We start from the raw sequence: 22730 nt of genomic DNA, 5'->3' as shown, positions 1-22730 counted from the left end.
CGTGACTTTATTCTTCATTTTCACAGGATCCTTTTTCATCACTCATGTTAATTACACACATTAATTCTTCCTAACTCACTTCTGTCTCTTTTTAGTAGAAATAATAGTCAGATTTGCCGTCTTTAATACAGATGAAACTTTCTAATCAGAGTTTTTTCGAACATTCCTTTAGAAGGTAAATAGCAACTTCTTTTATTCACTTATGTTTATTGACAGTCTTAACTCATCCACTTTAAAAAATTTACAGTTCTACGATTCCCTTTTCGGAACCTACTATAAATCTTTCAATTAGGGTTTCCTCCAATATTACCTTTTATTTATCAATACTTATTCCACCTTAAACTTAATAGTTCCACAATTCCTTTTTCAGAATATACTATTAATTTTCCTCCGACTGTCACATAAAGACTTAAGGTCCTTCGAATCTAAATATCTGCCGGCCTGTGCTCTAATTTCTTTCCGAACGCTATCTTGTTTACTCTTCAGTTACTTCGATACCGAACATGTCAGCTGTCAATCACACATCAAACTTCCCCGCGTGCATGCACACTCCATGAAAGTGGCAAGCGAGCCATTCTCTAGTCGCTAACTCTGTTAGTGAAAAGAGAATGTCTTCATAAAACACACACACTTAATAATTCTAAACTACAATAAAATTCCTTTAAAGTAACACAACTATTCAAATCTGGTAAGCACATAAATATTTAACTGCTTTACATATCATTTTTGACAAAACAATTTCAATAACGGCCACATCGCAAGTGCCGACAATGAATGTTATAAAACTAATAAACATACTAACGTAAACAATAAGTAAAAATATTCAGAATTTTAAATTACGATTATTTTTACATTAGTTTCATCTTTCTCTGAAAATTTTTGAAAAATAAAATTTTAAATATTTAACCTATATCTAACAAAACGTTTAATGCTTATTCCTAGATCTCAAAAAATAACGTGATTCCTGCTTATCATTATTTAAACTCTCGGAATCACTAGTTTCAGAATCATCTGATGCTAGAGATAATTCGGAATTTTCTTCTTCCAAATTGCTATATTTACAAATCTCGTTTCTATATTTCGGGATGCTTAAGTGTCAAAACTGTATAACTGAGAGGATACCCCCACATAGCCTTTAAAGGAATGTGGAGAATCAACCAGGGCTTCTGACCTAATGTCCAATCCTCACCTTCTCGTGGTGCACCCTGTTTGGTAACTACTTGGATACTGAACGAAAGAGGATGGGCTGGCAATTTGGGATTTAGCCGACCAAATTGTATTCTTATTGGTTAAACCAAAATAAAAAATGATGGAACAACAAGGCATAAACAAGGCCCCCGTTGTTTTCGCCAGGGAACCAGGGCGAACAGTGAAAAGTCTGCTACTGGAACAAATCTGAAAACACACCCTATCTCAACATCAGTAGAGTTAAAGATCGGTACTATCAACATAAGAAGCTTGAATGGCAAAGAAATGGAGCTAGCTAAGGAATTAGATAAGTACCAGATCGACATAATAGGGGTGACTGAAACAAAAAAGACAAAAACTGGTGAGATCTTTCTGAGCAATAAATACAAAATGTTATACTTAGGCAATGACAATCAAAGAAAAGAAGGAGTAGCCATAGTATTCAACACAAAATACCAGGCTAATCTTCTTGAATGGCAGTCAGTCTCAAGTAGAGTAATGTGGGCAAATATGAGAATGGGGAACTGGACAATGAGACTTATTTGTGCCTATGTTTCCACAGAAGGTTCTACTAAGATAGAAGTGGAGGAATTTTTTGACGCTTTAGAAAAAGCAACTGACACAATGAAAAAGGAAAAGTTGGTCCCTGTTGGGGATCTAATAGCAGAGTAGGAAATGATTGTGATACATACAAAAATATTTTTGGAAAATTTAGAGCAAAGAGCAAAGCTAATAATAATGGCAAATATCTGTTGGATTTCTGCTCAGGACATGGACTGGTTATTACTAACACCATGTTCCAACATAAAAATGTGCACAAATTCACATGGAGAGAAGAGACAAGGAATAAGAAAAGTCTCATTGACTATGTTATTGTTGATAGTGATGTTTTCTCCCTGGTGCAGGACACCAGAGTGTACAGAGGATTTGAAACTGGAAGTGATCACTATTTAGTCTTGAGCAGGATAAAACTGAATTTCATATTGAAAAGAATAACATGCAAGAAAGTTTTAAAGCAAATAAAAGTTGAGCAGCTCTCAGATGTGAACTGTAGACTAAAATACACAAAGATTATTGAAGAAAAAATGAAAGAGTTTGAGAACAGGAATTAAACCTTGGAGATTCAGTGGCAAGCCTTGAAGAAAGCCCTGATTGATACAGCTAAAGAGGCATGTAGTGAAGTTGTCTGCAAGGATAGAAAAATTAGAACTCCATGGTGGACACAGGAAGTTAAAGAGGCAGTGAAGGAAAAGAAGAAATCATATCAAAAGTTCCTGGCAAATAAGTCAGCTTGTGCTCTTAAATAATACAGAGCTAGCTAAACAAGTCATGGGAGGACTTTGGCAAGAATATAGAAAATAAATATCAAGAAGGTGGCAAAATATTCTGGAGGTTGTTGAAGAATCTTAGGAATGGAGGAAAGAGTGCTGTAAAAGGAGTTAGAGATGATAAAGGTGATATGAAAACAGGAGAAAAAGATATCCTTGAAGTATATTGAAGTATGGAGTAATCACTTTGAAAAACTGCTAAATGAAACAAGCAGTGATGACAGCACAGTGGTAAAAAACACTGACCAGACATGCGGTCAGGAATATATATCCACTTGAAATAGAAAAAGCCATCAGAGGCTTGAAATGTGGAAAGGCAGCAGGAGTAGATGATATTCGACCAGAAATGCTGAAGTATGGTGGTATAAAAGTCTTACAGTGGCTGCACTGCATAGTTCAGAAAGCCTGGACAGATGGACGAATTCCTGATGATTGGAGTAGAGCTCTAATAGTACTCATATATAAAAAAGGGAAATAAAACTAAATGTGGGAATTACAGAGGTATTTCTCTACTGAGTGTTCCTGGCAAGAACAATGCAAGTATACTTGAGAAACGGTTGAGAAGAATTGTGAAAGAAAAGCTGGGTGAAGAACAAGTTGGATTCAGGCTAAATAGAGGCTGTCAGGATAAGATCTGCACTTTACGACAATTAGTTGAGAAAGCATGGGAATATAACAAAGATCTGTATTTAAGTTTTATCGATTTGGAAAAGGCATACGATAAGGTGCCAAGAGAGAAGCTATTCAATACGCTGCAGTTATATGGTGGCAATGGGGCATTATATCAAGCAATACTTAGTCTTTATTTGAGTTGTAAGTCGGCAGTTAGAATTGAAGTAAGTACAGGAAGATGGTTTAATGTTAAATCTGGTGTGAGACAAGGATGTACATTATCCCCTCTGTTATTCATCATCTATATGGATCACATTATGAAGGAAAGTGGTATTAAACATGATATCAGAATTGGAGATGTTAATGTATGCTCTTTGCTTTATGTAGATGATGTTATACTTCTAAATAAATCCGCTACAAGTCTGAAAGATTCTTTGACTAAATTGAATAACTGTTGTAATAGATATGGTATGAAGGTCAGCAATAAAAAGACAAAGACAATGAAAATAGGCAGAATCATTGAAAATGTCAACTGTGTTGTGAACGGAGAACCTGTGGAACAAGTAAAACATTTCAGCTACTTAAGAACGATTTTTAGTGAAGATGGTAAATTAAATATAGAAATAGACAACAGAATCAGCAAAGCTGGTATGGTGGGAAGTCAATTGAATAAATTCATATGGAATAAGAGAGAAATTAGTCGGAACACTAAATTAGCTGTATACAAGACAGTTCAAACCAGTTTTAACTTATGGATCTGAGAGCTGGGTCAGAAGTAAAACACTTGACCAAAGACTAGAGACCACAGATATGAGAGTCCTGAGAAAGATTATAGGCATGAACAGATGGCATCAATGGCAATATCATATTAAAAACGAGGATATTAGGAAAGAACTTGACATTGTCGGCATCCAGGAATGCGTTAGCAGAGCTAATCTCAGGTGGTATGGTCATTTAAACAGAATTGGCGATGAAAGATTCGCAAAACAAGTGTTCTCTGCCAGGTTGGCAGGAAAACGACCCAGAGGAAGACCAAGATATAGGTGGATTGATATGGTACAAAGTGTCTTAGAAGACAGAAATATAAGATCTGATAATGTTGGAGTCTTGACAAGTAACAGACTGATTTGGAGGAAAATTGTAGATAGGAAATTAATAATGATGTAATTTTTTTCATGTAGTACTATCATATCCTGTACACCACTTGAGGGTACATGGCAGGAATTTGATAATGATGATGATATAACTACATTTCTACTCCCTAAAAAGTACCTTTTTAACCTATCAGAGTGTACACTTATAATTTTACTAGGATTTTTGACATCTTGAATCCTAAAATTCACAGGAGAAAATTTCTCTAAAATTCTATATGGACCTAAAGCTTTCCTTCCTAATTTCCCAACTCTTTTTATACTAGATTTATCATCTAATAATACTAAACCTCCTGGTACAAATGGCTTATACTTTCTAAAACAATTAATATACTGTCTAGTTTTCTGAGAACTTAATTTACTTATTTCACCTACTAATCTGTGAGTATTGGAAAATTTATCTACGACTGTTTCAAGATACTCATTTATATCATTATATCCGGTATTAGGAATGACTGAAACAAGTTCATTTTATTGGATCAAAGCCATATAAAGCAAAAGATGGTTTTTCTTTGATAGCAGAATGAAAAGCAAATCTGCATGCAAATAATGCTTGAGAAATATATATATCCCAATCACTCATTTTAGTATTTGCCAGATTGGAAAGTATTTGCTTTATATTTTTATTTAGTCTTTCACACATACCATTACATTGTGGGTGGTAAGGTGTAGTAAAAATCTTCCTAACGTTGAGTAATTTACATAATTGTAATAACAGTTCAGATGTGAAATTTGCTCCTTGATCTGAAAGTAAGGTCTGAGGAGTTCCATATCTACAAATAATCATATTCAAAAACTTTCTTGCAATAGTCTTTGCAGTTTGATCCTTCATTTACACAGCTTCAGGAAATCTAGTTAGCATATCTATAGCTACTAGAATGTACCTATTGCCTTTTTTAGTAATTGGCAGTGGACCTACCACATCAATAGCAACAGCCTGAAAAGGTCTAGTTGGGATTTGAAATGGTTGTAATGGAGATCCCCTTTTCCTCTAAAAGGGGATCTTATTTGGCACTTATGGCATGAATTGACACGTCAGTATATCACTCTTCATACCTTTCCAGATATAACGATATTTATTCTTTCCCAAGTTCTAGAAAATCCTTGGTGTCCTGCCAAGTCAGAATCATGGAAAGTGTACATAATCCAAGGAATCATTTGAGTTGGTGCTAATATTTTCACTTTCAGCCTTCCATCTTCCATTTGTCTAGATAAGGGTAACCCATCTTTATCTAAATATAAGTTTTCCAGGTTTATAAATGTAACTAATTGAGTCTCACCCTTTAACACTGCTTCATACATAGTTTTGAGTATAGGATCATCTTTCTGAGCTCCATTTGTCTAGATAAGGGTAACCCATCTTTATCTAAATATAAGTTTTCCAGGTTTATAAATGTAACCAATTGAGTCTCACCCTTTAACACTGCTTCATACATAGTTTTGAGTATAGGATCATCTTTCTGAGCTCGGACAATCTGATCCTTTTCCCAAATTTGTGAACTAGGATTTTTATTCTTTAGGGTCTCAATATTAAACACTTGATCATTATCATCAGTGTCTTGAAAAACTTCAGGAGACTGCTCTAATTTTCCACTGTCACCTGATTTCCTGTCTAAACAGCATTCTAGTCCACACAAGGACACTGTATTATCAACAAAATTACCTGCAAAAGCATGACGTTTCAGAAAATCAATTCCAAATATTACTTGTACATTTGGATTTGATGATTTTGGAAGAACTATTAATGGATGACAAACTTTCAATGGAAAACAAGGAATTGAAATAAAAACATTGATTTGCTTATCAGCTGAAATTTCTGATTCTAATATACCCTTTAATTTAATTGGATAGTTTAAAACTGAAATGTCATTGGAATTAGAGATTTAATTTTGTTAAACAAACTATAAGAAATGAGTGAAATATATGCACCAGTGTCAAGTAAGATTTCACAAGGCTCATTTTCAATAAATTCTTGTAGAAGTGTCAAAGGATTACCGCCATCAGCATAAGGAGCTAATGCTACATCAAACTCTCTTTTAGGGTTGGAGCTATCTTTAGCTTTACCCATGTCTAATGAGTAGTTTGACATTTCTGTCCTTGCCAGTATAATATTAGAATAATAACTATTTCCAGATTTTTCTTTATTCTCTGATTTCTTACGTTGAAAACAAGATTTATCCCTAACAGTCTTTAGCAAAATGACCAGGTTTATTGCATCTGAAGCATTTTGGAACATATCTCCTTTGAGATGTTTTATTCCTGTCAATACCATTAGATTCACAAGAGAAAGATTGATTATCTGAAGTATTATTAGATACTGTTAATTCAGATATCATCTTTAAAAGTTCCTGTCCCTTTACTATTGGTCTTTGTATTTCTTCACTAAGAAATGTTTTCAGTTCCTCTAATTTTCCCAAATCATGTAACTGTACTTTGGACTCAGATTCGTGAACATTTTCTGTTAGATTTACAGAAAAATTCCATATATTGTTTATTTTTCTTAGCATCTTTTAATTTTTGAAACTTCCCTTCTCTCACTTTATTTGTAGCCACAATGTTAGGAGAATGAGTTTCATTATATTGAAAAGAGTTCACCTGTTTATAGTTTGAGGAATGAAATATATCTGTAAGTCTCTCTTCCTTGTCCTTAACAAATTCAAAACACTGTTCAAGACTTTTAACCTTTTCCTTGTATGCTGTTTCTTTCAAATTATCATTAAGGCCATGCCTAAATTAATTAAACAGCAACCATTTCAAAGAAGACTTCTCTTCAGATGAAACATTAAATTTATGAGCAATGCTCTTAAGTCTGTGATAATATTCTGAAACAGACTCCTTACTACCTTGAATGCACTGATGAATTTTTCAAATGTTAGGCCCTAATTCTCCCACACTTGAAAATTCTGATCTCAACAAACTTTTAAAGGTTGCATAACTGTCAGTGTCTCTCAGTAAAGGAGATGCATTTAAGAATGTTTTGGCTTTGCCCAATAATTTATTACAAAGTATAATCAACAAATGAAAATCTGACCATTTCCCTAAATCTCTAATTTTTTTCTCCATATTTAAAAAATGTTTCAATGCTATCACTACTATCTCCTGAGAAAGAAGGTATTACTAAAGTTAGATTAATTAACCTAAAAAATTCCTCATCTTTAACTAAAGAAACTTAACTACTAAAATTGCTATCTCCTGTAGCCATTTTACTTGAGCCATGCTTTACTTTCTGGATTTTAAAAATAAGTTAAGTCACAACCAATCCTGTTGTCGACTGCGCCATTGTTAATAATTGGTGATTTTTATATAGATGTTTATATAGAGGATATTATCATAATATTAATCCTACCAGCTGTGCCATTATTTAAATAGGATTTTTAATTATTTAATATTACCCTGTCTATAGAGATAATCTCTGTTCAACAATTTTTTTTTAATTTCCGAGTGTACCTATATATTTATTTATTTCACAAGGGTTCACTCCAATTGGTGCAATGACCTCTTTTTTAGTACAAGTAATCCTCATATAATGCGGTACTTATACAATGCAGTTTCGATATAACGCGGTCTACAAATTGCAGTAGAAAATATGAAAAATATGAAAAGAAAAAAAATATCTTTTCATATTTTTTCACTGCGCAACTTAAAAATCAAATTTTATCTTCATTAAATTTGTGTCTGCCCGTATCGCGAATGTAGTTATAAGTAGTGAATTTTAGGGGAAATATCCTTTAGCACGCATGTATGTCAATTGTTTACCGTATAAAGTGTTAATTATTGTTGAAAGTTGTCTTCGTTTTCTGCCAGGAAAGCGCATTAAAAATCATAAATGTGCTGATCTTCTCAAGCTGAGCACTTCATTTTCTTCTGAGTAACATACAATATGTAATGCTTTTTTTTTTATGTAAAAAAAAATTTCTATAGTAATGGGATAGAGGGCTTTTGCGATATGGTTGAAAACGAAATTAGTGAATTAATTGATGGAGAAATAGATTTAAATGAGGAGGAACTGGTACAATTGATAGATGACGTCGAACCAAATGGCGGGGAAAGTTCTGTCGAAGATTCTGATCGTGATGAATCCGTTAAAAAAAACTCAGTTTAAAGAAATTAGCAGAAGGATTGGACTTGGCAAGAAAGTTAGCAAGCTATTTTACGGATAATGACCCCAGAATGGAGGGCTCCGGAAAATTCACAAGACAATTGGATATTTGTTTATCTCCATATTATGAACTTAATAAAAAATTGCAGCATAGCGGTAAGCAAGGTCTTATTACTGACTTCTTGATAATTAAACCAGCCGAAGTATGCAATGAGAATTATACAAATGAAATCATCACTTGAAATCGAAGAGATTTCAAGTGATGACGACTTCCGGCCACTCGTAAATAAAGAACATCTACGAAATGTTTGTTTTGAAGACAGTGATGATGATTGTAATATGCACTTTATTATGTGCAATGAAGTTTATGTACAATTTGTAATTTTATAAGTTTATACTATATATTTGTTTCATAGTTTATATGTTTTCTTAACTTACATGAATTACAAGAATTAATTGAAAATATATTTTTGTTGGTTTTGTCATTGTTGTTTATATAATTAAAAAAAAAACGATTTCGGAACTAACCCTATTTTTGCTATATAATCTGAGTCTCGCATAACGCGATTTATATAACGCAGCATTTCTATGGAACCTAACATCTGCGTTATACGAGGGTTACCTGTATATGCTCCCACCTCATCCCAAACTGATGAAGAGATGGAAGCATTTTATGACTCACTGCAGCACACTCTAGACAAAAACAGAAATTAAACTATACTATAGTAGTGGGCGATTTTAACACCCCATTCCAAATAGACACAATTAGACCATACATATATGGTACAAGCAGCAACTCAGGAATGGCTGTTACAGAATTCTCTATCAGTAACAAGCTTTATATTATGAATACATTTTTTAAGAAAGTCCTTAAAAGAAAATGGACATGGAGAAGTCCAAACGGAGAAATAAAAAATTAAATAAATTATATACTGTGTAATAATAAAGAAATAGTTCAATATACCTCAGTACTAAATCAAGTAAAAATAGGAAGTGACCACCGACTGGTGAGAGCCACAATTAAAATAAACCCGAAATTGGAAAGAATAAAATGGCTAAACAACAAAAAATCAAGAAGTTTTGACTTCCATTGAAAACAAGAAGAGGATTACAAAGAAAAACTCAATCAAAAACTAGACTTAATAAACTTAACTTCTAAAATAGAATATGAAAAAGATGAGAAATGAAATAAGATCTTATAACACTACAAAAATAAAAGAAACAATTGAAAACAATAAAATATGAAAATACTAAGAAAACATTTATCAGTTGGCAAAAGTCAAATAATTGCAATAACAGATAAGAATGGAACTATAATAAAGAACTAAGAACAAATCCCAAGCAGCTAGAAGAATTTTATAAGGAACTCTATAGTGATCCTTTAATAGATAAATCACATATAAATAACTCTTCCCTATCGCATATGGAATTCATCCCCCCATTCACTTCAGATGAAATAAAACAAACATTAAAACAAATGAAAAATGGAAAATGTCCTGGTGAAGACCTAATTCACATAGAATTAATTAAATGGGGAGGAAACAACATAATTCACCATGTCACAAACTTACTAAATCTATGCCTAGAAGAGGGGAAGATACCAGAAAACTGGAAAAATGCTACTCTGATACTGTTATTTAAAAAAGGAGACAGAGAAGTAAAGAACTATAGACCAATTAGTATTCTCTCTAATCTGTACAAATTCTCACAAAAGTAATAACAAATAAGTTAACCCTTCTTCCAGACTCAAATCAACCAGTAGAACAACAAGGACTCCCTAAGGCTTTAACACAATTGATTATATTCATGCAGTAAAACAAATAATAGAAAAAGGAGAAAAAAACCAATTGCCTCTCTATTTAGCCTTTATTGATCATGAAAAAGCATGATTCCATCCAAACTAATGCAATAACCAAAGCCCTCCCTGATTCTGGAGTGCTTTGATTATTGCATTAGTTTTCTTCCTGGAGAATATATGGACCTCCTCCAGGAAATATACCACACTGCAACAGCAATAATCCAACTTCACACGAGTAGCAATAAAATATCAATTGAAAACTTTGTCTGACAAGGAAATTCTATCGCCCAAAATCTTTACAGCATTTCTTCAAGAAATATTTAATATAAACTGGACAAACCTTGGTATAAAAATTAATAACACAACTAAGATATGCAGATGATGTAATTTTTGCAAACGCTCCCAAAGACCTTAATATAATGATAGAAGACCAATATCATGAAAGCAGAAAAGTCGGTCTAAAAATAAACAGAGAAAAAACTATAAAATCATGTTTAATCATTTTGTAGATTAACAACCAAAAAACATAATAATAGGAAACAATTGCTTGGAAAAAGTCTCTTCATATATATACAGGGTGTTCGGGATAAATTTGACATATTTATAATTAATTATATTTTTCCGTAAGTTACATGTATTAACACACACTTCTCTTCATTTAAAAGTTTGGACCCTTCTTCATTCATATACAAGATGTCAGAAAGGATGGATAGCTGGAACCCACCTGAATCATGGAAGAGAATAACTTGTATCATGATGATTCGTGCCCGCCATCAAAATAAGGATATTACGACTGCTGCCCAATGCTCCCTGAATACAGTAAAAACAATCAGGCATAAACTAGAGACTTGCAATGGTGACTACGAGGATGTAGCAAGAAGAAAGATCCCTAGCAGACGATCTGATTGCGTTCGTACAGCAGAATTCCTCGCAAATCTGCAGGAACAGGTGTTGAAGAACCCTGGCATTGGAATTCGGGCTTTGTTCGTGGAGTTGCTAACTGTAGTCAAGCCCTGGATAACAAGGGTAGCCAATGGTAGGCCGTATGTATGGCAGCAGGATTCGGCCCCTTGCCACACCTCTGGGAAAAGTCAAAAATGGTTGTCTGAAAATTTCTACGACTTCACCAGTCCAAATGTTTGGCCTCCAAACTCCCCAGACCTTAACCCCATGGATTATTTTGTATGGGGCGCAGTTGAAAAAGACACCAATCGCACTTCCAGTAATACAAAAGCCCAGTTAATGGATAAAATTAAAACAGTTTTTGCGGCCCTTCCCAGGGAGACTGTAGCATCAGCTTGTTCGAGGTTCCGAAGCAGAATTGAAGCTGTGATCGATGCTAATGGTGGTTATTTTGAGTAAATCTTGTTGATAGTATTGTAATTAACTCTGCCTGTAATGATTTTTTGTCAATTCATTAAATTTAATAGATACAAAGAAGATTTTCTTTTTCCTTACGAAACTGTCAAATTTATCCCGAACACCCTGTATATACTTAGGTCATCTCATTGATCTAAAAATTGAGGACTCCCAAAGGAAATAAATAGAATAGTTAAACTTGCCTGGAGTGCATTCAGTTAACCAGCGTTTACTTTCAGTTTAAAAAGGAAGACATTTAACCAGTGTATATTTTCAAAACCATCACATATCATTGTGAAACTTGGTCTCTAACAAAAGCACTGGCAAATAAACTACCAACAACTCAAAGAAAAATGGAGAGGTTGATGCTAGGCATCACATTAAATGATAAGTAGTAAAACACCTGGTTAAGAAGCCAGACTCATATCACTAACATCATTCTTCGCCATAAGCAACTAAAATGGAAATGAGCTGGACATCTATCCAGAAGAGAAGATGAGCGATGGACCTCCATACTAACGAGCTAGATTCCAAAAGAAGGGAAATGAGGCCAAGGACGTCCTAAAAGAAGGTGGAGTGATGAACTGTCAAATTTTGTTTGGGAAAATTGGTCAACCATTGCCAAGAACAGACAAAGGTGAAAAGAACTGGAGGAGGCCTTCGTCCAGCAGTGGACAGAAGATGGCTGAAAGGAAGAAGAATGCAACCATATCTGTTAAGATTAGAAGAATGCTTCATAGCCATTGTTGACTAAAAATAGTCTTGTAACGTTGACTTGAAGGTCAGAAAGACTATTTTTAGTCAATATGTTTAGTCATGTTTAATCATTTTGTAACACCAAAACATAATAATAGAAAAAAATTTCTTGGAAATTGTTTTCTATTATTATTTTTTTCTAATAATTGTCTATTGGAAATTTCTTGGATATCTATGTTCTCCAAGCTAAGTCACATTCACAGGGAACTTCATCACTATAGGATGGAGTGTGTTCTTAGGAAAGCAAATAAAAATTGCTGATTTGACACGTGGTTTAAATATGGTATGAAGGTTTGAATTTACTAATGGTTTGAAAGTGCCCGTGGTGAGTACTTTGATCTCAGTGTTCCGTGTAAAAGTTAGTTGGTGAAGGGGAGGGGACCTATTTCGGTACTGTTAATTTGTTTGTAAATTTTCCTTGTCAATTAAGTAACCTACATAGTAAATTTAAAGAATTCAAATCGACTATGTATGCAGGTTACTTTAGTTGGCAAGGAAAAATCTACAAATAGATTAATGGTACTGCAATGGATCCCCCCCCCCCCCCCAGCTATCTTTTACACGGGACACACAGGAACAACACATCACTATTCCTTTTCCATATATCTGAGGTACATCAGAAAAAATAGCCAGACTACTGATAAAATATAAGTACTCTGGCTATCTTTTCTGATGTACCAGATATATGGAAAAGGAATAGTGATGTGTTGTTCCTGTGTGTCCCGTATAAAAGATAGCTTGGGGGGGGGGGGATCCATTGCAGTACCATTAATCTATTTGTAGATTTTTCCTTGCCAACTAAAGTAACCTGCATACATAGTCAATTTGAATTCTTTAAATTTACTATGTAGGTTACTTAATTGGCAAGGAAAATCTACAAACAAATTAACAGTACCGAAATAGGTCCCCTCTCCCCTCACCAACTAACTTTTACACGGAACACTGAGATCAAAGTACTCACCACAGGCACTTTCAAATCCTTAATGTGGTAATGTGTCATTGATAATGTGTTTGCCATTTGGCCCCTTGGACAAGACACTTTGAATTCTTTTGTAACTTACCTTAACAGCCAAAACCCCGGAATTCACTTCGCATTAGAAAGAATCAAGTAACTGTTTGCCTTTCCTTGACACATTAGTTACTTGCCTTCCAGATGGGTCACTATCTTTTAAGAAAAAGATAGTGACCCATGATATAAACAATCATATCATCATCAAGCCCGACAGCATGGAATTCTAAAAATGACTATTTGTTCTAATGATGTAGCTCTTTCCCCAGAACTGAACTATCTGTGCCATATTTTCTCGGCCAAAGGCTATAGCTCCCACAAAATAGATAAAATACTACCCATACACAAGAAAACATCGCTATTCCATACATTTGAGATGCATCTTTTCAGATGTACCTCAGATATAATACTAATAGTACTAGAGCCAAAGTACTAAACTTAAGAGACAGTTTCCTATAACCACAAAACTTTAAACCAGGCATCTTCAATACAACTGGCATATCATATGCCGTAAACAAATTGTTCTGTTTGACCTATCCCAATATTATCACAACAAACAGTTCTTTTTCTTTTTTTAATGCCAACATTTGCAATTGGCTATGGTGCACGGAGACATATCAATGAGTTTCTGCTCTTTTTCCATGAAAGTATTATAGTAATTGTTAATATAGCATTTGAATCTTAGAGAAAAACAAAAAGTACTCCTGACTGAAAAAAGACTGATACATTACATTAAAATATGTAAAATCAATAACAGAAGTATAATGGATGCATATCCACTATATGCTGGCCTAGTGGTTAGCATGTCCGCTCTCCAGCCAAAAGGCTGCGGGTTCAAATCCCACCGTGGACATGGATGTTTGTAGTTGTCTGTGGAAATACTAGTATTAGTAGTGGGCAGTAGATAGCATTGGTGTAGTTGGATTGAGTGGTGGAGGCAGAGAGCTGTAGAGTAGATGCCCTCCCTCGATGAGTCTTTGGACTCCATGGAGGTGTCACGTAATAAAATAATATAATTTGTGGTTTTAATTCATTTCTGAAACAAAGGGAAATTTATCATCCACTTACCTGTGCTGCAAATTTTGCCCGAAAGTTTTTAATCTGATGGATGATATTTGCATTTAGATTTCCACTTGGATCAATATCACCTAAAAATACTGGATATGCCTATGAAAAACAAGTCACATACATTCTATAGAAAATGCATTTATCTATTAGCATGAAAGTAAGAAATAAAAGTTAACAGAATAAGTTAAAAGTAATGCAATAGTATTGCTAAAGTAAGAATAAAGAATAATATCAGACTTTACACAGTATATTTTGCTGAAATCCAAAATCAAAACTTACAAGAGTTATCAATCACTGTATACTGTACCAAGAGATTTTTTTAAAAAAATCATTCAAATGTAATTAATGAATCCAAAAACAGGACAGAAGAAAATTGTTACTAGAAAGCCAGTAATAATGTAAACTTAACCATGGTACTTCATAGAATTCTGTACACCCTTTGAAGTAATGTATCAAGAATTTGATAGTGATGATGAAAACATGCACAAAGCACATTTGCAAAAACTACTAATAATAGGAATACAAAGTTTGATACTACAATTTCAAAAAAGCTACATTTATTTGAAAATTTGTAGATCAGTTAATAACAGTTAGTTGCCCCTTTTGTTACCAACACAGTATTTGAATAAATATATGCAAGATGACATGGGAATAAACTAAACCATGCATAAATCACCAAATGTTAGTAACATGTTTCCAAGTCACAAACATTCAGTGATTATAAAACAGATGCATGCATTTATAAGCATATATTATGTTTCAATTACCGAATATTGGAATCTAGATACTATCTAGATACTTATCAGCCCTCTCAATTATACAGAGCGACCCATAAGTCACAAAGGGGTTTAAAATGGGAATAATTTTTATTATTAATTTTTTCATTATATTTTTTTCAGGTATTCTAAGAAAGATTTTAGAAATTAATCATGGAAAAGTTCACAACCTAACAATGAAACAAAATTGTGCAATTTTATTTTGAAAATCAGCATTTGATTATTCTAATGCAAAGAGCATATTGCCGCAATTTTAATATCAGAAATGCTGACTCAGAAACAATGATTCATCATTTGATTGAATGTTTCCAGCAAGAGGGTTGTGTAAGTGACTTGCCATGATCCAGCAGGACAAAGGAAAACATTCAACATGTGCACAGGATAGTACTGAAGAAAAAGAACCAGGAACATTGACCCAAAGGTGTTCTGGACAGCTGGGTGCGACTTAGCTGTCACTGCTGCACATTTTCAAACCATCTATGTCTCTTTCCATGCAAGATATCCAAGTGGTACAGGAATTAAAACTGATAGATTATCAGCAATGTGTGAATTTTGCAGTCCTCTTTCAACAATTGGCTAGAGAAGAAAATGGCTTTATCCACCATCTGATTTTGTCCAATGAAGCTCACTTTCTCCTTAATGGTTTCATAAACAGAACTGCAGAATTTGGAGTTTGGAGAATCCAAGGGTTGTTTACCAGCATGAATTGAACCTTTCAAGTGCACAGTCTGGTACAGTTTAACGTCACAGGGAATCATTGGGCCTTACTTCAAGATGACAGTAATGTGTCATGACAGTCACTGGGGAGTGATATCGGACCATGATTGTAATTTTTGTATGCCCTGCAGTAGAAGACAGACTTAAGATGTAATTTCAGCAAGATTGAGTCACTGCCAACAACACTAGAGCCATAATGGAACTCCAAAGACACATTTTTTGTGAGCGAACATTTGACCATGTTTTCAAGATCTGATGGCTTCCATCTTCTTCCTATGGGGTACCTGAAGAAAAGAATGTGAACAAGCCCTACACAATCCAGCAGTCAGAAACATTAACAAATGTCATGAAATATGCTGTAGAAAGGGCCTGTCTTTGTGAAGCTAAAACTGGAAGGCATTTACATTCCATTCTGCAGTTTTTCATAACTAATAAAAAAAAATCTCCAGGCTCTGTATTTCATAAAAACTAAACTAAAATAATAATTAATAAATAAAAGCTATTAAATGTTTAAATCTATTCGTGACTTATGTGCCAGATGATAGCAGAAGGGCAACTAACTGCTAAACCTGAACTACAAGAAGATTTGGTTTGAATAATTTGTGAGGGAGTCCTTAGAAATAGAAACTAACCTCCTAAAGCAATTATTCATTTCCCTGAAATATTTTAATCTGCAAATTCCTTGGAGTTCACTTAGAAATTAAAACCACAAAAAAATATCTTGACTTCAGTATAGCCTACGAAAAACGAGGAAAACAAACTGAACTTTTGATCTAATGTGAATGATGAAAAAAAATTTTCTATATTTAATGAAACCAATAATCTGATAACATGCTTGCTAGGTTCCCCACACCATTTTTGCCAATAAACTATTCAAATAAAAAGTAAGCTTCATCCATCAGCTCAGTGGATATCATCAGATGCCATTTAGTCAATTCTTTCCTTGGTTCATAACATTCCACACCAGTTGGTGCTGTCATATGCCTTTCTGGAGACATCAACTCTCTGAAGATCAGTCACTCCAGACACACCATCTCATCAATATCTTTAAGGAGCCTTAAAGAGTTCTGCCAATCTTTTCTAGTACTCATCCATTTGACTGCCTTTCAAGTATATGACATCCTCAGCAGCATTTGTAACACCACATCTCAAAAGCAACTATCCTTTTCCTATCACACTACTTTAAGTTTCAAGTGTCACATCCATCCATTAGTCACTGATGGAAAAACAGATGAATCCAGAATTCTCAACTTTGTTCCTGTGGAGATAGATCCATCCTTTCGATTTTAGACAAGTCTCTGACTATTGCTTTTGTCATTCCTTATCTTCTTCTATTGTCTTTTGAACAAAAAGCTCCTGAGAAACAAGTGTATATCTTGTTTCTCAGGTGCTTCCCTATCTATATTCCATTTGAGAACCATAATCTTTGCCTTGCTTGGATTTTGATGAATTCCTCTGTTCTTGGTGATCTCATTAGCTTTTTCAAGGATTCGTCCTTGTTCTTGGTTGTCATTACAAGAGTACTGTATCATCAGCATACCCCAGATTACTGATCAATCTGCCACCTATCCTAATTCCTGTGTTAAACTCATCCAATACTTCATGCATGATATCCTCAGCAAAGATACTAAACAAGTGAGAAGAAAGCATGCATTCCTTACCAAACTGAAGCCAATTCATCAATCCAACACCTGTTCTTACTGTAGCTTTCAGGTCACTGTACAAGTTAGCAATCAACCTGATGTGTTAGAGAAATCCCATTAATTTCATTATTTTTCCTCAGTTTCATATTTTTTCATTCATATAAGAAAGCATGCATCCTTACCAAACTGAAGCCAATTCATCAATCCAACACCTGTTCTAACTGTGGCTTTCAGGTCACTGTACAAGTTAGCGATCAACCTGATGTGTTAAAGAAATCCCATTAATTTCATTATTTTTCCTCAGTTTCATATTCCGAATGCAGTCAAAAGCGCTGGAGTAGTCTATGAAGCAATATCAGAGGGAGTCTCAATTCTTTATACTTTTCAATAATCTGTCTAAGGCAAATGATTAGGCAAATTTGGACTCAATCCTATTTAGGATGATGTTTAATAAAATCTTGCTTGCATGAAAGATTAAACTAATAGTTCCATAGTTTTTGCCATCCTACTTATCTCCCTTCTTGTGGCTTTAACTCTGTTGTGAATCCATCTGCATCCGGGGCCTTATTGTTATCAAGCTGTTTAATTGCTCCGTTAAACTCATGCCTAAGTGAAGGATGTTGTAAATTGAAATTTTCCTGGTAAGAGGGCATCTCCAAATTTTCCTTATCCTCTCTGCTGTACAGTTCCTCACAGTACTCTATTTTTGATTTCCATTTCTTCTGTAGATATTGCTCCATTCCTGTCTTTAATGACATTTGTGCCTCTTCATCTGGAATTCTATCTTTTCACACTTATTAACATAAAAATTTCCCTTGTCCTGTCTGATGGCTTTTCTCACTTCAATATGTAATCTTTTATATTCTTCAGTCCTTGTGTCATTTTGTTTCTCCAACTACCTCCTTTCGATAAGATCCCAATATTAAATCTGATATCCATGGGTCTCTTGGTCTTATTGGATGAGATACTTCTAGGCTATATCCTGTTTTATAACCTCGACTCCTTCCCAAAGCATTTCTGGTGAGTTCACCTCACTAGTCACAAAAACATTGTCAAACCATGTTGAAGATTCTTCTGTGACCCATTAAGAATTACTATGACATACTGTCTTGCAGGATGGGCATGACTTGAAAGGTTATGGAATCTCAGTCTTACTCTGACCAATACTAACTGATGGTCAGTATCACAGTCTGTTCCTGGACAAGTATGCATATAGAAGATGCTTGTCTTCCACTGTTAGAGAGCCATATGTAATCAATCTAGTGCCTTGACCTATCAGTGTCATCAACATCATCAAATTCCTGCCATGTACCCTCAAGGGGTGCACAGGATATGATAGTACTACATGAAAAAATTACATCATTACTAACTGCCTATCTACAATTTTCTTCCAAATCAGTCTGTTACTTGTCAAGACTCCAACTTTATCAGATCTTATATTTCTATCGTCTAAGGCACTTTGTACCGTATCAACCCACCTATATCTTGGTCTTCCCCTGGGTCGTTTTCCTGCCAACCTGACAAAGAGCACTTGTTTTGCTAATCTTTCATCTCCCATTCTATTTAAGTGACCATACCACCTGAGATTAGCTCTGCTAACGCATTCCTGGATGCTGACAATGTCAAGTTCATTCCTAATATCCTCATTTTAAATATGATATTGTCATTCATGCCATCTGTTCACGCCTCTAATCTTTCTCAGGACTCTCATATCTGCAGTCTCTAGTCTTTGGTCAAGTGTTTTACTTCTAACCCAGCTCTCAGATCCATAAGTTAAAACTGGTTTGAACACCGTCTTGTATACAGCTAATTTAGTGTTCCGACTAATTTCTCTCTTATTCCATATGAATTTATTCAATTGACTTCCACCATACCAGCTTTGCTGATTCTGTTGTCTATTTCTATATTTAATTTACCATCTTCAATAAAAAATCGTGCCTAAGTAGCTGAAATGTTTTACTTGTTCCACAGGTTCTCCATTCACAACACAGCTGACATTTTTAATGATTCTGCCTATTTTCATTGTCTTTGTCTTTTTATTGCTGACCTTCATACCATATCTATTACAACAGTTATTCAATTTAATCAGAGAATCTTGCAGACTTGTAGCGGATTTATTTAGAAGTATAACATCATCTGCGTAAAGCAAAGAGCTGACATTAGCATCTCCAATTTTGATATCATGTTTAATACCACTTTCCTTCATAATGTGATCCATATAGATAATGAATAACAGAGGGGATAATGTACATCCTTGCCTCACACCAGATTTAACACTAAACCATCTTCCTGTACTTCCTTCAATTCTAACTGCTGACTTACAACTCAAATAAAGACTAAGTATTGCTTGACTTAATGCCCCATTGACACCATATAACTGCAGCGTATTGAATAGCTTCTCTCTTGGCACCTTGTCATATGCATTTTCCAAATCGACAAAACTCAAATACAGATCTTTGTTATATTCCCATGATTTCTCCACTATTTGTCGTAAAGTGAAGATCTGATCCTGACAGCCTCTATTTGGCCTGAATCCAGCTTGTTCTTCCACAATTATTCTCAACCGTTTCTCAAGTATACTTGCATAGATCTTGCCAGGAACATTCAGTAGGGAAATACCTCTGTAATTCACACATTCAGCTTTATTTCCCTTTTTATATATGGGCACTATGAGAGCTCTACTCCAATCATCAGGAATTCGTCCATCTGTCCAGGCTTTCTGAACTATGCAGTGCAGCCATTGTAAGACTTTTATACCACCATACTTCAGTATTTCTGGTCGAATATCATCTACTCCAGCTGCCTTTCCACATTTCAAGCCTTTGATGGCTTTTTCTACCTCAAGTATGGATATGTATTCCTGACTGCATGCTTGGTCAGTGTTTTTTACCACTGTGCTGTCATCACTGCTTGTTTCATTCAGCAGTTTTTCAAAGTAATTACTCCATACTTCAAGGATATCTTTTTCCCCTGTTTTCATGTCACCTTTATCATCTCTAACTCCTTTTACAGCACTCTTTCCCCCATTCCTAAGCTTCTTTAACAACCTCCAGAATATTTTGTCACCTTCTTGATATTTATTTTCTATACTCTTGCAAAAGTCCTCCCATGACTTTTGTTTAGCTAGTTTTACACAGTGTTTCGCTTTCTTACATTTGTCTCTGTATTCTCTAAGAGCAAAAGCTGACTTATTTGCCAGGAACTTTTGATATGCTATCTTCTTTTTCCTTCATTGCCTCTTTAACTTCCCGTGTCCACCAGGGAGTTCTGATTTTTTTTATCCTTGCAGACAACCTCACCACATGCCTCTCTGGCAGAATCAGTCAATGTTCTCTTCAGAGTTTGCCACTGAATCTCCAAGGTTTGGTTCTTGTTCTCAAACTCTTTCATTTTTTTTTTCAATAATCTTTCTGTATTTTAGTCTACAGTTCACATCTGAGAGCTGCTCAACTTTTATTCGCTTTAAAACTTTCTTACATGTTATTCTTTTCAATATGAAATTCAATTTTATCCTGCTCAAGACTAAATAGTGATCACTTCCAATTTCAAATCCTCTGTACACTGTGGTGTGCTGCACCAGGGAGAAAACATCACTATCAACAATAACATAGTCAATGAGATTTTTCTTATTCTTTGCCTCTTCTCTCCATGTCAATTTGTGCACATTTTAATGTTGGAACATGGTGTTAGTAATAACCAGTCCATGTCCTGAGCAGAAATCCAACAGATATTTGCCATTATTATTAGCTTTGCTCTTCTCTCCAAATTTTCCCAAAATATTTTTGTATGTCTCACAATCATTTCCTACTCTGCTATTTAGACCCCCAACAAGGACCAACTTTTCCTTTTTCATTGTGTCAGTTGCTTTTTCTAAAGCGTCAAAAAATTCCTCCACTTCTACCTTATTAGAACCTTCTGTGGGACCATAGGCACAAATAAGTCTCATTGTCCAGTTTCCAATTCTCATATTTGCCCACATTACTCTACTTGAGACTGACTGCCATTCAAGAAGATTAGCCTCGTATTTTGTGTTGAATACTATGGCTACACCTTCTTTTCCTTGATTGTCATTGCCTGAATATAACATTTTGTATTTATTGCTCAGAAAGATCTCACCAGTTTTGGTATTTTTTGTTTCAGTCACCCCTATTATGTCAATCTGGTACTTATCTAATTCCTCAGCTAGCTCCATTTCTTTGCCATTCAGGCTTCTTACGTTGATAGTACCGATCTTTAACTCTGGTGATGTTGAGTTGGGGTTTTTTTCAGATTTGTTCCAGTAGCTGACTTTTCGCTGTTCGCCCTGGTTCCCTGGTGAAAACAACGGGGGCCTTGTTTAAGCGGGCAACGCCTCAGCCAGCATGAAATTTTGTCATGTTGTACCATCATTTTTTATTTTGGTTTAAACAATGAGAATACAATTTGGTCAGCTAAATCCCAAATTGCCAGCCCATCCTCGTTCGTTCAGTATCAAAGTAGATACCCAACAGGGTGCATCACGAGAAGGTGAGGATTGGACATTAGGTCAGAAGCCCTGGTCGGTTCTCCGCATTTCTTTAAAGGCTATGTGGAGGTCTCCTCTCAGTTATACAGCTTTGACCCTTAAGCACCCCACCTATCAGTGTTAGATGTCGAAATACATGTTTGTTGTGTGTGTGTTTCTGGAAGGAGGTACTGGTATGTGTACAAATTTACATGGAGAGAAGAGGCAAGGAATAAGAAGTCTCACAGACCATGTTATTGTTGATAATGATGTTTTCTCACAAGGTCAGGACACTAGAGCGTACAGAGGATTTGAAATTGGAAGTGATCACCATTTAGTCTCGAGCAGGATAAAACTGAATTTCACATTGAAAAGAAAAACATGGAGAAAGTTTTAAAGTGAATAAAAGTTGAGCAGCTCTCAGGTGTAAACTGTAGACTAAAATACACAAACATTATTCAAGAAAAAATGAGGGAGTTTGAGAACAGGAACCAAACCTTGGAGATTCAGTGGCAAATCCTAAAGTAAAAATAATGATTGATTCAGCCAGAGAGGCATGTGGTGAGGTTGACTCCAAGGATAGAAAAATCAGAACTCCATGCTGGATACAAGAAGTTAATGAAGCAGTGAAGGAAAAGAAGAAAGCATATCAAAAGTTCCAGGCAAATAAGCCAGCTTGTGCTCATAGAGAATACAGAGACAAATTTAAGAAAGCTAAGCACTATGTAAAACTAGTGAAACAA

General features: G+C 34.9%; 1 protein-coding gene across 1 annotated transcript in view; it reads right to left on the bottom strand.

Moving 5' to 3' along the window:
• LOC150093977 (mitochondrial import receptor subunit TOM40 homolog 1-like) overlaps positions 1 to 22730 on the bottom strand; it is a 142176-nt gene that overhangs the window by 53117 nt on the left and 66329 nt on the right. Inside the window, exon 3 of the mRNA XM_090412762.1 lies at positions 14369 to 14467. Coding sequence (XP_090268888.1) covers positions 14369 to 14467 — 99 coding nt within the window. The remainder of the gene's footprint in view (positions 1 to 14368; positions 14468 to 22730) is intronic.

This window comes from Typopeltis vanoorti, chromosome 23 (genome assembly GCF_054136105.1).
Source record: "Typopeltis vanoorti isolate ZY-2024b chromosome 23, IOZ_Tvanoo_1.0, whole genome shotgun sequence".
In the NCBI taxonomy this organism is placed as follows: Eukaryota; Metazoa; Arthropoda; class Arachnida; order Uropygi; family Thelyphonidae; genus Typopeltis; species Typopeltis vanoorti.
The sequence above is the reverse complement of the archived record's forward strand: the minus strand, read 5'-3'. Positions and strand labels throughout refer to the sequence as shown.